The sequence below is a fragment of the Penaeus vannamei genome, chromosome 14, assembly GCF_042767895.1.
Source record: "Penaeus vannamei isolate JL-2024 chromosome 14, ASM4276789v1, whole genome shotgun sequence".
In the NCBI taxonomy this organism is placed as follows: Eukaryota; Metazoa; Arthropoda; class Malacostraca; order Decapoda; family Penaeidae; genus Penaeus; species Penaeus vannamei.
In genome coordinates, this window is record NC_091562.1 from 3,055,329 (window position 1) to 3,070,328 (window position 15,000).

A 15,000-nucleotide genomic window follows, 5' to 3' on the forward strand; every position below is an offset into this window, starting at 1 on the left:
CCCCCAGTCCCTCCCTTCCCCCAGTCCTCCTCCTCCCTCCCCCCCAGTCCCCTCCTTCCCCTCCCCAAGTCCCTCCTTCCCCTCCCTCCAAGTCCCTCCTTCCCCCTTCCCCAAGTCCCTCCTTCCCCTCCCCCAGTCCACCTTCCCCTCCCCCAGTCCCTCCTTCCCCTCCCCGGTCCACTCCTTCCCCCTCCCCAGAGTCCCTCCTGCCCTCCCTCAGGCCCTCTCCCTCCCCCAGTCCCTCCTCCTTCCCTCCCCCAGTCCCTCCTCCCTCCTCCCTCCCCCAGTCCCTCCTCCCTCCCCAGTCCCTCCTCCCACCCCCAGTCCCTCCTTCCCCTCCCCCAGTCCCTTCCCCTCCCCCAGTCCCTCCTTCCTCCCCCAGTCCCTCCTTCCCTCCCCAGTCCCTCTCCCCCCTCCCCAATCCCTCCTTCCCTCCTCCCCCCCTCCCCCAATCCCTCCTTCCCTCCCCCTCCCTTTCGACGCAGCGCCCCCTCAAGAGCCTTACCTTGGAGAAGCCCCTTCGCTGCCCCATCTCCACCCCGGTCTCCCTCGGGATGATGGTGGGTTTCCCTTCCTTGGCGAAGGCGTAAGGGCCGTAGTGCATGATGGACTCTGTGGGGGGGGGGGGGGAGCGAGGGGGAGTTGCACGTCAGGTGGGGTTGGTTGCGAGTGGTTCGGGTTTTTAGATCAGAGGCGGGTTTTGGATAGTCGTGTGAAGTGTTTTTTTTTTTTTTTTTTTTTGGTGCTGCTTGTGAATTCTTGGTTTGGTTTGAGTTATTTTGATTATAATGCAGGTATGGAATTATATTTCATGTTAGAGATGAATTATTTTTTTTATCATAATGCAGGTATGGAATTATATTTCATGTTAGAGATGAATTATTTTTATCATAATGCAGGTATGGAATTATATTTCATGTTAAAAGATGCATTAAACAGCCCTCGATCTGGTTTTGATATAAAGGAAATCTCTCGTGGAAGTGCTTCTACCGGCACATCAGCCATCCTTTATAGCAACACATCAATTGATACAAGACAAAATCAATCAAAATCCCGCAGCGACACATCAATTAATAAGACAAAATAATCAAAATCCCGAAGCAATACATCAATTAATATGACAAAATCAATCATCAAAATCCCGCAGCAACACATCAATAAGACAAAATCAATCAAAATCCCGCAGCAACACATCAATAAGACAAAATCAATCAAAATCCCGCAGCAACACATCAATTAATATAAGACAAAATCAATTAAAATCCCGCAGCGACACATCAATTAATACAAGACAAAATCCATCAAAATCCCGCAGCAACCAATTAATATGACAAAATCAATCAAAATCCCGAAGGACTGACCACAGCGACGAAGCGCCCTTACCGAGATCGTATCCCACCCCGAGACTCTGAATCTTGTCCCATCCGTATTTCTCGAAGTTGTACCACATCCCGTCCTGCACGTTCAGCTTGTTGATCGTAATGTAGTTGTCACGATCCGAACGGGACTGCTCGTGCCAGAAGCCCGCCACGTGCATGAACTCGTGCATGACTATTCCCACGTAGAGACATCCGGGCCCGAGAGACACCGGCTGGGCTCCCTTCACGCGGCCCACGGAGCTCGAGCACCTGTCGGCGATTGGGGCGCGTTAGGCAGGTGAATTCGGAAGACATGAACAAAGGAATCTATCGAGGAAAGTGAACAGAATAATAAAATAAACAAAATACATTAAGAAAAATGACCAGAATAATAAATGAAATAAACAAGAGAATCTACTGAGGAAAGTGGACAGAATATTAAGTGAAATAAACATAAGAATCTATCGAGGAAAGTGAACAGAATATTAAATTAAATAAACAATAGTATTGAGAAAAGTGAATAGAATAATAAATGAAATAAACTAGAGAATCTATTGAGGAAAATGACCAGAATAATAAATTAAATAAACAAGAGAATCTATTGAGAAAAGTGAACAGAATAATAAGTGAAATAAACAAGAGAATCTATTGAGAATGAACAGAATAATAAATGAAATAAACAAAATCAGTTCAGAAAAATGACCAGAATAATAAATGAAATAAACAAGAGAATCTATTGAGGAAAGTCAGCAAAATAATAAATAAAATAAACAAGAGAATCTATTGAGAAAAGTGGATAGAATAATACATGAAATAAACAAGAAAATCCATTAAGAAAAGTGGATAGAATAATACATGAAATAAACAAGAAAATCCATTAAGAAAAGTGGATAGAATAATACATGAAATAAACAAGAAAATCCATTAAGAAAAGTGGATAGAATAATACATGAAATAAACAAGAAAATCCATTAAGAAAAGTGGATAGAATAATACATGAAATAAACAAGAAAATCCATTAAGAAAAGTGGATAGAATAATAAATGAAATAAACTAGAGAATCTAATGAGGAAAGTGACCAGAATGATAAATAAAATAAACAAAATCCATTAAGAAAAATTACCAAAATAATAATTGAAATGAACAAGAGAATCTATTATGAAAAGTGACCAGAATAAAAAATGAAATGAAGAGAACCCATTAAGAAAAGTGGATAGAATAATAAATGAAATAAACAAAATAATCTATTGAGAAAAGTGAACACTAATAAATGAAATAAACTAGAGAATCTATTAAGAAAAATGACCGGACTACAAGATAAAATAAACAAAATCCATTAAGAAAAATGACCAAAATAATAACTGAAATAAACCAGATAATCCATTACGAAAAGCGACCAGAATAATAAATAAAATAAACAAAAAAATCCATTACGAAAAGTGACCACTCCAGAATAATAAATAAAACAAAAAAAGATAAAAAGATAAATAAATGAATAAAAAAAATAAAACAAAAAATAAAACAAAAAAAGATAAAAAGATAAATGAATAAAAAATAAATAAAACAAAAAAAGATAAAAAGATAAATGAATAATTTTTTTTTTAAAGATTAAAAAAAAAAATAAATAAAATAAAAATAAAAAAACGCAGGAAGCGCCCGTGACTGACCCATCTCCCTTGAGGATGTGGATGTAATCCTTCTCGATGGTTCTCGGGACGAATCGGATGCAGGTCTTTTCGTGGTACTCGCTCATGGCCTTGGCGATGGTCGCTCGCTCGCTCTCGTCTGCGGCGGGCGTGGGCGTGGGCGTGGGCGTGGGCGGGGTGTGGGCGTGGGCGTGGGCGGTGGCGTGGGCGTGGGCGTGGGCGTGAGCGGGGGCGGGGGCGGGGGAGAGGGGGGAGGGGGGGACAGTTAGTTTACAAGTACTTGTCGATTGTGGGAAATACATGTTGTCTGTATGGTGAGTCAGTGTCAGTGTGATTGCTGGTTTTGGTTTGCTTGACTGCTGTACGAGTATTTATCCGGATTCTTGGAAATGGCTTTGAATCAGATTTATTTGCTAATTGGTATAGTATGAAATTATCTCTGAACTGCGATATGCTTACTGTGATGTATATCATAACGGATTTTAGGTACAAATGAGCTTTATTTGTTATATTTATCTTGATTATATTTGTTTCAGGAATATTTTACAATTGCGTGAATCAACCAAAGACAAGTAGCAACAGAAACTCACCGTAAGTCTGTGAGATAACATAGGGAATGATGCCGTTGGGCCACCGCCTGTGCACGTCCGTCATGGCGCTCCTGGTCTTGGGAATCTGTTGGGGGGAAACGACGTAAAACAATTTGAAAAAATATATATCTTATAGTTGAAATAAAAAAAACATAGGTGAAGACATGTTTCCAATGAATATTACAACATATTTCAGTTCTATTCTTCTTTTACGGAGACATTTTGGGTTATTGTTGCAAAGGGAAGCCCGGTAAAGCCAGGGTTGCATGACCTCCCGCAATGCGCTCGTATCTCTCCCGTATGACTGATGCACCAGCACGCCCGCATCGCCTTATGCATAATAAAACAGCAATTATTTGCTCACGCCGATTCCTGTGTGTACATAACCATGCCGGTCCCCCACAACTAGCTACAACTGTAAATAAGATGTAACTGATATCCACTTCAACCTAACATTCCTCCCAAAACAAATCCTGGCGTTCGTGCTCAACCTAAATCAACATCTCATGCGATCGGTTAGTCATCGAATCCATCGGCGAAGACACAATGACACGATGCAAGCAAGCTGAGTCTGCTAAAGCCTTTTTGATTATCCCGACAACAGGAGATTCATGCATACCCCACCTGGTGTGTTTTTTTCGCGATGTTATTACCCGTATTTAGGGTCGATTTTGCCCTGTTTGAAAGGGGCGTTCACCTGGTCTAGGTCATAGCAGACATCGTTACCTCTGCTTTGGTTAAGTGAGCAGCAGCATGAATTTACTCTTTGCTAATTATACTCTCTACTAATTCATATACTCTACTAATGGATATATTCTCTCCGAAAGAGTATACTTTCTGCTGATGGAAATACTTTCGCTAGCAAATATACGGTTTTATAAATGAATACACTCTCTGGTGATGAATGAACTTACTACCCAGTGAGCGAGAGGAGAGAGAGAGAGAGAGAGAGAGAGAGAGAGAGAGAGAGAGAGACAGAGAGAGAGAGAGAGAGAGAGAGAGAGAGAGAGAGAGAGAGAGAGAGAGGGAGAGAGAGGGAGAGAGAGAGAGAGAGAGAGAGAGAGAGAGAGAGAGAGAGAGAGAGAGAGAGAGAGAGAGAGAGAGAGAGAGAGAGAGAGAGAGAGAAAGAAAGAGAGAGAAATTACTCCTTATGTTAATGAATATGCTCGCCACTGATGAATGCACTAATAATTGTACCCCCCCGCCCTACACACACACACACTAGGTTCCCCACTCCCCATACAAGAGGTTTCACACGCCCACCATACAAGAAGTCCCTCGCTTATCTCCCCCACCCTTCCACGTGACCCCGGCCTGACCTCGTTGAGTTCCTTGAGCTGATGAATGCGCTAAGAATTTAACTCCCCCCCCCCCCCTTAAGCTGATGAATGCACTTATAACATAAACCCACCGCCCATACAAGAGATTTTACACGCCCACCATACAAGAAGTGCCTCGCTGACCTCCCCCGCCCTTCCCACGCGGCCCGGCCTGCCCTCATTGAGTTCCTTGAGCTGATGAATGCACTAAAAATCGCCCCCCCCCCTCCCTCCCTACACACACACACACACACACGAGGTTCCCCACTGCCCATACAAGAGGTTTCACACGCCCACCATACAAGAAGTCCCTCGCCTATCTCCCCCGCCCTTCCCACGTGACCCAGACTGACCTCGTTGAGTTCCTTGAGCTGATGAATGCACTAAAAATCGCCCCCTCCCCTCCCTCCCTACACATACACACGAGGTTCCCCACTCCCCATACAAGAGGTTTCACACGCCCACCGTTCCTCCCTAGTCTCCCCGCCCCTCCACGTGACCCGGACTGACCTCGTTGAGTTCCTTGAGCTGATGAATGCACTAATAACATAAACCCACCGCCCATACAAGAGATTTCACACGCCCACCATAAAAGAGGTTCCTCGCTAATCTTCCCCGCCCTTCCCACGTGACCCAGACTGACCTCGTTGAGTTCCTTGAGCTGATGAATGCACTGATAATCATACCCCCCCCTCCCAACACACACACGAGGTTCCCCACTCCCCATACAAGAGATTTCACACGCCCACCATACAAGAGGATCCTCGCTTACCTCCCCCACCCTTTCCACGTGACCCGGACTGACCTCGTTGAGTTCCTTGAGCTGGTCGCGAGGGACAAGCATTATGTCTCCCTGGAAGAGTCCGGCGAGCTCGATGGGGTCTGCCTGGTGGCTCGTGTCGACTGCCTCATGGACTGGGGGCGCAGGGCATAGAGGGCGACCTTTGTTATTTGTATTATTGCAGTGCACTTTTTTTGAGGGAGTGGGTGTGTGGGGGTGTGTGGGTGTGTGTGGGGGGGTGGGTGGGGGGTGTGTGTGGGTGGGTGTAGGGGGGGGTTGTGTGTGGGTGGGTGTGGGGGGGGTGTTTGTGATTGTGTGTGTGTGTGTGTGTGTGTGTGTGTGTGTGGGTGGGTGGGGGTGTGGGGGGGTTGTGTGTGTGGGGGGTTTGTGTGGGTGGGTGGGTGGGTGTGTGGGTGTGTGTGTGTGTGTGTCTGTGTGTGTGTGTGTGTGTCAGTATATTGAAAGGACACAACTGCAATATCACATGTTATAAACAAAGTGGAAAAAATTACAAATACCAAATTGTTGGAACATTAAAAAGCGAAAGGTAAAAATATGAGAAAAAAGTTGAGGGCTGTGAAGCAAGGACAAAGAAGAAGAAGGAAGTGGAAACAGGAAGGAGAGGAGGCATACAAATACACACAAAAAATAACAGAAATCATAATAGAATGAAGCAGCAATGACTGCAAATGGTGACGGAATAGGGATAATAAGAATATAAGGAGGGGAAATAAAAAAATAATGATAATGATTTACAGATTTAACCTACATAACATAATATGAATATTCATAAGTACATATCTATCTATCTATCTAAATAGATAAACTAATAAATAAATTGACAGATGAATAAAACAATTTACATACACAACAATAAAAACACAAAATTATGAAATAAACTAACCCAGCAAACAGCACAGTCATTTAAATATATCATCCATAACCTAAACAGAAAGGAAGACCATAAGAAAAAAAATTATTTAAATGAATTGAATTGATAAGACAATACAAAAAAACTGATACAAAATCATAGAAACGAATAGATAAAACAAAACAAAAAACTGATACAAAATTATAGAAACGAATATACAAGACAATGCAAAAAAGATGATACAGAACTATATAAACAAATAGATAAGACAAAAAAAAGTAATAAAAACAAATAAAACTAAATGCTTTAACAGCTAGATAAGACAGTACAAAGAATGAATAAAGAAAAAAAGAAATGCTACGAAACGGACTTAAAGAAATGACCAGAGACTTACTCATGATGGCGCTGTTTTCGAAATCTGTCGGGCTGAGCGGCGCCCCTGGGATGTCGGTGGCCATCTGGGGGGCGGAACGAAGCTTTAGGTGGGGTGGTTGGGGGTGGTTGGGGAGGGTTAGGGGTGGTTGGGGGAGGTGGGGTGAAGGTGGGGGTGATTGTGGGGAAGGTTGGGGAGGGTGGGGAGGGTGGGGGTGGTGGGGGAGGGTGGGGATAATGGGGGTGGTGGTTGGGGATGGTGGGGAAGGTGGTGGTGGGGATAGTGATGATGGGATTGATAGTGATGGTAGCGGGATAGTGATGTTGATTGTAAAGACATTATGATGGTATTAATGATGGTGACGATGATGATGACGACAACATCAATGATAATGATAAAAACCATAATAATGATGATACCAATAGTAATAATGTTAATGATAATGCCAATACGGGGCCATTACCCTTTTCTTACCAAATGGAAATGACATTGTTATAATAGGGAATGGGAGGGAAACAAGGTAATTAAATGTATTATTGGTCAACATCAGAGAGCAGCGGTCCCTAAACATTTTATAATCGCGACCCCTTTCTCATGCCTCCTTCACATCCGGAATCACACGACTTCATTCGTTGACTACGGTATAAAGTTTTCGACAATCTGTACAAGCTTTATTTGTGTAACTGTGATACACTATCCCTTGACTTCATCAGAGAGCACTGGTCCCTAAACATTTTATACTCGCGACCCCTTTCTCATGCCTCCTTCACATCCGGAATCACACGACTTCATTCGTTGACTACGGTATAAAGTTTTCGACAATCTGTACAAGCTTTATTTGTGTAACTGTGATACACTATCCCTTGACTTCATCAGAGAGCACTGGTCCCTAAACATTTTATACTCGCGACCCCTTTCCCATACCTCCGACACCACCCAACTTCATTCGTTGGCTACGGTAAAAAGTTTTCGACAATCTGTACAAGCTTTATTTCTGAAACTGTGATACACTATCCCTTGACTTCATCAGAGAGCACTGGTCCCTAAACATTTTATACTCGCGACCCCTTTCTCATGCCTTCGACACATCCGTGGTGGTGATGGTTGGGAATGGTGATGGTAGAGGGATGGTGATGTTGACTGTGAGGAGGCAAGAGTGGTGGTTGTTACAAATTATGATGACGGGATAGTAATAGTGGTTATTATAATGATGATGACAGTGAGATCGATGGTGTTGGCGGTAGCAACATCATGGCTGACAATGAAGATTACGGTGACTATAATATCAATAATGACTGCTATCTATCTAATTACGGTGACTATAATATCAATTATCACTGCTATCTATCTACTAATGATACTAATGATAACACAGTACTAACAAAATAGAGCTAATGGTAGTGATGACGATAAGGTACCACTGATACCAAAACCCGGAAATAATGATAATGAAGACAATATAACGATCAAATCAGCAGTTATGATATCAATAATTTTAACAAAATCACTGATGTTAGATGTTTTTTATACTCAGTGATAATGAAGACATACATGAAGATGATAATGAACATGAGAATTAGAGGAATAATAAAGTAATGGTGCAATTAATGATGATATTAATGGTTTTTATGTTGGCAAATGATAGTGTTATGGTTAATAAGAGTATCAATTTAATGATAATGATAGTTCTAATAATAGTGATGATGAGAATAACTACAATAACAACATTTATAATGATAGGAATGATAAAGATAAGGATAGTGATAGTAGCCTTAGTAGTAATATGAGTATCAATAATAAAAATAACAAGGATGATAGCAATAATGATAATAATTATAAAAATAATAATGATATTGCTGATAGTCTTAGCAGCAGCAGCAATAACATACGCAGTGATGATAGTAATAATGATAATGATAGTAATAATAATGATGATAATAATAATAACAATGATAATAATAATGATGATGATGGTAATAACAATAATGGTGATGATGATGATAATAATAATAACGATAATGATAATAATAATAATAACAAGAATAATGATATGATGATGATAATGATAATGATAATGTTAATCATTATTATTATTATTGTTATTTACATTATCATTTTTACCATCATTATTATGATAATCATAATGAAATTGATGTTGATAATGATGGTTATGATGATGATATTAATGATGATGAAAATGACGATGATAATGATAACAATAATAATAATAATGCTTATTATTATCGTTGTTCTTATATACATTATCATTATCGCCATCATTATTATGATAATCATAATGAAATTGATGTTTATGATGATGGTTATGATGATGATATCAATGATGATTATGATGATGACAATAGCATCGATGAAAATGGTAATCATAATAATGATAATACCAATAGCAAAAATGTTAATACTAATACGGGGCCATTACCCTTTTTTTACCAAATTGAAATGACTTTAAGACAATATGGAATGGAAGTGAAATAAGCTAATTAAAGTCCGAAAATGTATTATTGGTCAACGTTAGAGAGCAGTGGTCCCTAAACATTTTATACTCGCGACCCCTTCCTCATACCTACTTCACATCTGCGACCACCCGACTTTTTTCGTTGGCTACGGTAAAAAGTTTTCGACAATCTGTACAAGCTTTATTTCTGTAACTGTAATACACTATCCCTTGACTTCATCAGAAAGCACTGGTCCCTAAACAATTTATACTCGCGACCCCTTTGTCATGCCTCCGACACATCCGCGACCACCCGACTTCATTCGTTGACTACGGTATAAAGTTTTCGACAATCTGTACAAGCTTTATTTCTGTAACTGTCTTACACTATCCCTTGACTTCATCAGAGAGCAGAGACAATCTGTACAAGCTTTTTTTGTGTGTAACTGTAAGACACCATCCCTTGAATTCATATTTTTTATAGTAAAATCATAAGTACTGATGAAAACTTAGCATTTTGGTTCCCCACCCCACCCCCGATCTCCTTTTATAGACGTCGAGTTACCGGTTAGGAACCACTGTTATTGTGAAACGTAAGCTTTGTCTGACATGAAAAGTTGGCATAGGTTGCAGATAGAGGAGTTTAAACCGTAGCGATATAAATGAATGAGCAGCTGAGAATTTACAAAATTATATGAAATATTGCAAGCCACAACGTCTGTACTAATCAGACGGAAAAGGCTACGTCAGTAGCAACTCGAGGAGGTGTCATGGCATTTGTTTTGATGATTGTTTAATGAAAATATAACCATTAAAATCATTATTTTCCATCATTTTCGAAAATTGAAGAGACCAAAACAATCGACCATATTCACAAAGCATCCGTTACTTTTGTGACGTCATCAAAATAAACGCCATGTGCTTTTTCCAAAAATAGACTCAAACACCTCCTCGTGTTGCTACTGATCTAGCCTTTCCCCTAATTAGACAAAACGGATGAATATGAGAAAACTAGGGCATGCCAGACTGTCAATCTCGCAGACTTGACAACAGGACTGTATGTAAGGAAGAGAATATCCTTTGCCGTCTGATAATTTTGATACGTCTTGATAAATAAATAAATAAATACATAAAAATCGTATTCTCACTCACTAGTATTCTCATTTTATTATGTGGATAAAAAGTGAAATGTCCATGATTTTACCTTTATTATAGGCATTACATTATTTTTGAGAGAGAATACAAAAGGAGTATTTTCACACTCAAGAATTTTCCGGGATATCCAAATGAGACAAGAGACAGCTGGAAATAATTAATGAAGAAAGCACAGCTGATCGTTTAAAGGAAGGCTCGTGATATATAAGTTGCCATTTGCTTTGTGAGATAGTAATTATGATAAAAGCTATACGGATTATAACAATGAGAAGAACATTCATATTGGTAACATTAATAACAGAAATAATAACAATAATGACACTAATTACGTAAAAATAACGATGCAAGTCTATTTATTATATTGATATTATTGTTGTTTGAAAATATATTTCAACAACCCTTTGATAATATTCTCTATACATTGATTGCTTTGCTAAACTTCCTAACCTAAAACAAATTTAAATCTATCTTCACCTGCCTTTCTTAATTGAACACAAATCTGTAAAAAATAATCTGCTTTATTACAGTGAAATCTAACATCACCCTAAGCTAAATTGATTTGATGTGATTGAAGTTATCCTTAGCTAATAAAATCTAACAACAGTCTGAGTCAAAATTGGTACCGCATTTCTAGAGTAGTTCATATATTAGCTCTTTCTGTAGCCTCTCCTTGTTCCAAATAAAATATTTCCAGCTTGTGATGAGGCATTTTTTTCAAAACTATATCAAAATAATATGGAAGTACCTGATTTAACCTAGAACAATACACATGAAACTGTTATTCGCCAAAATCATGAGATATTATACAACCACAATTCTACAACTCTCCTTCAACTTCATTTAAATATCAAATACATTCTACAACTATTACTAAACAATATTCTAATCCAACAGAAACATCCTTGTAGAAAGTTAAGAATGAGAATGAATAATCTTCACAATACGAGAGATGTATTTGACCGATTTTGAATATATATCTTCGTCAGAAATACATCTCGAAACCGGTCAAATACATCTCTTGTATTGTGAAGATATTCGTTCTCTTTCATACCCTTGGAAAGGCTGGATCAGTAGCAACTCGAGGAAGTGTCATGTCTGTTTTGATGATTATTCAATGAAAATATAACCATTAAAATAATCATTTTCCATCCTTTTTGAAAACTGAAAAGAGCAAAATGATCGAACTTATTCACAAAGCATCCGTAACTTTCGTGACGTCATCAAAATAAACCCCATGTGCTTTTTTTCTCCAAAAAATAGAATCAGACGCCTAAAACACCTCCTTAAGTTGCTTCTGATTTAACCTTCCCCTTCATACCTATCTACATTTGTCAACACGAACACGTTTCGAAACATCACACGAACTCCTGCTTTAAAACCCACCAAATACGGAACAAAAACAAACCTATACGCAAAAAAAAAAAAAAAAAAAAAAATATATATATATATATGTATATATATATATATATATATATATATATATATATATATATATATATATATATATATAAACCTATATAAGAAAGACGGAAAAAAACGGAAATAAAAAAAAAATATATATGAACCTATAAAAAAAAAAATACGATAAAAAAAAACGTTTCTGGCCGAACTAAGCTCACCTTTCCACAGAAACGACAAGGGTCCAACTCACAAAAACAAACCTATACGGAAATTAAATATATATATATATATATATATATATATATATAATTATAAAAAATACGATAAAAAAACCGTTTCTGGCCGAACTAAGCTCACCTTTCCACAGAAACGACAAGGGTCCAACTCACTGTGTCTGGATTACCAAGGGCCACCTCGCTCGGGAAGGCGTGGATCTCTGGCTGGTCCCCCGGTTGGATGTGCGGGTCCGAGGAGCGCCCATCCGACGGAGGAGGAGAGGCGCCCACTTGCCAGGACGCCCATGCCACCACCCACGGCATAGCGTACTTCCACATGGTTGCACGCTGGAAGGGGGGGAGTGGCGAGGCAGAGGAGGTCAAAAGAGGTCGAATAAATAGGGATTAACCTATACATATTGACCTTTAATGGCTGGTTTCTTATAAATATTGATCTTTAATGGCTGGTTTCTTATAAATATTGACCTTTAATGGCTGGTTTCTTATAAATATTGACCTTTAATGGCTGGTTTCTTAAGTGTGCGAGGCCCGACACCATGAATATTCATAAAATTCATAAATACGGACATACATATACACGGAAATTTATGCTTATCTATCTGATAGATAATACATTTATCTATTTGTCCGGTTGATATGCATGTCTAGACTGATAGATATGCGTTTATTTCTTTACGTATGGCCAAGATACGAATATTCATTAGGTCGATACGAACAATTTTAAGAAACCGGCCGTGAGTTTTTTTATTCTATTTTTTCGTTCGCGATTTTTTTTTCTAGGGGGTTTGAGTAAAAGAATAAAGATCTGAGTTCGCGACGTTGTTTTAGTGAGTACTAAGATTTAGTTACCGAAGGAGGAACAGTAATAATCGTATTGTATATTGTACTTTAAGGAATATTTGTATATAATCTCTCTCTCTCTCTCTCTTTCTCTCTCTCTCTCTCTCTCTCTCTCTCTCTCTGTGTGTGTGTGTGTGTGTGTGTGTTTACACCTTCGACACAGCCCTCCAGAACTCCCGTCGGTTAGTGACCAACACCGACCGCGTCTCCTTCACCTCTCCCTCTCATACTTACGCGGCGCTTCAGTTTGACGTCCGAGGGGCTGCCGAAGGAGACGCTGAAGCAGACGCACTGAGACCCGGCAAGAGGTCCTTCGTGCTGCCGGACTGGGCTGCAGGAGGCGAGTTCGCGGAATCCGCCAGCGTTTTGGCCTTTATACCCATGGCGGCGCCAGCATCGGGAGAGCCGGGGAGCGGGAGGGGGGAGGGGGAAGGGGGGATGCGCAAGGGAAGGTAAGGGGTTGGGTGGGAGGCAAGAAAATGGGGGGAGGGGGAGGGGAAGGGGGGATGCGCAAGGGAAGGTAAGGGGTTGGGTGGGAGGCAAGTAAATGGGGGGAGGGGGAGGGGAAGGGGGGATGGGCAAGGGAAGGTAAGGGGTTGGGTGGGAGGCAAGGAAATGGGGGGGTGAGGGGGGAGAAGGGGGAGGTTGGATACTGTGACATGAATTGCTATTTTCGTCCGTAAATTTTGGAAATATTGGCTATTTTATGACTGATGCTAGTTTTTTTTTTAGCAAGTGATTTCAAGGGAGCAGTAGATAGCAAACAAAACTATGTATTTTCAGTAGGATTTTATCTTAATGATCACATTAACATTAATAACTGTAGGGTGACGATACTGGTAATGAGAAAACGAATGATAATGCTGATAATTATCTTTATGTTGATTAGAAATGATATCAAATTTTCTGCAAGATTAAAAAAAATAATAATAATAATAAGGGCAGTAATAATGATAATAATCAAAATCATCATCATCATCATCGTCACTTCTCTTAATGCCAGTGAAAAAAAATGCTAATGCTAATAATCATAATAATGATTATCATCATCATTATCAATAATTATAATAGTAATGATGCCAATCATCATTCTCATTATCAGCAGCATGATGATTATGATGATGAAAATAATGTTAAGAATAATGATGATGATGAAAACAATAATAATAATAATAATGATAATAGTAATGCCAGTAATAATCAGTTTATATCACTGTTAATAATATCAATAGTAGTAATAAAAGTAATGTTTATGATAATGATGATAATGAAAATAATAATGGTAATAATACAATAAAATGATAATAGAAATAATAAAGATAAAAAGAATAACATTCATGATAACAATAATAATAATTATAATAATGATAATAATGACAATAATAAAACAACAATAATAATGATAAATCACAATAATGATGATAATAATGAAAACAATAATGATAATGTTAATGATGATATTATTATTAATAACAATAATAAAAATTAAAATTATAATAACAATGATCATAATGGTGGTAATAATAATAATCATTATCATAATATTGATAGTCATAATAACAATGATAATGACAAAAGTAATATAGATAACAATGATAATACTGACGATAATAATAACAGCTATAATAGCAATAATAACAATAAGAAGAACAACAATGATAATGATAACATAAATGATAACAAACAAAATTGACAATACTTCTAATAACGATGATGATGATAATAATGCCAATAAAAATAACAATAATGATACTACTGATTATAGGAATCAATGATAACATTGATAAAAACTAATAACGACAAATAAAAAAAGATAATGTTACCATTAATGAAGAGAGTGATAATGATAATAATAACGATGATAACAATAATGATGCAAATGATAATAATATGACAATAATTATTATCATTATTGTTATTATAATAATAGTAATAATGATAGTAAGATATAATAATAAAAGCGATAATAATGATGATG

General features: G+C 38.5%; 1 protein-coding gene across 3 annotated transcripts in view; it reads right to left on the reverse strand.

Annotated features, from left to right (window-relative positions):
• LOC113807291 (zinc metalloproteinase nas-4) overlaps positions 1–13,378 on the reverse strand; it is a 20,088-nt gene extending 6,710 nt beyond the window's left edge. For all 3 annotated transcript variants that reach the window (XM_070129622.1, XM_027358524.2, XM_027358523.2), the window contains exons 1-8: positions 13,257–13,378; positions 12,336–12,509; positions 6,960–7,023; positions 5,719–5,828; positions 3,595–3,679; positions 3,026–3,143; positions 1,384–1,628; positions 506–612 (exon numbers count right to left, since the gene is read on the reverse strand). In XM_070129622.1, the coding sequence (XP_069985723.1) occupies positions 506–612; positions 1,384–1,628; positions 3,026–3,143; positions 3,595–3,679; positions 5,719–5,828; positions 6,960–7,023; positions 12,336–12,500 (894 nt within the window). In that variant the 5' untranslated portion in view covers positions 12,501–12,509; positions 13,257–13,378. The remainder of the gene's footprint in view (positions 1–505; positions 613–1,383; positions 1,629–3,025; positions 3,144–3,594; positions 3,680–5,718; positions 5,829–6,959; positions 7,024–12,335; positions 12,510–13,256) is intronic.
• Positions 13,379–15,000: the final 1,622 nt, after the last annotated feature.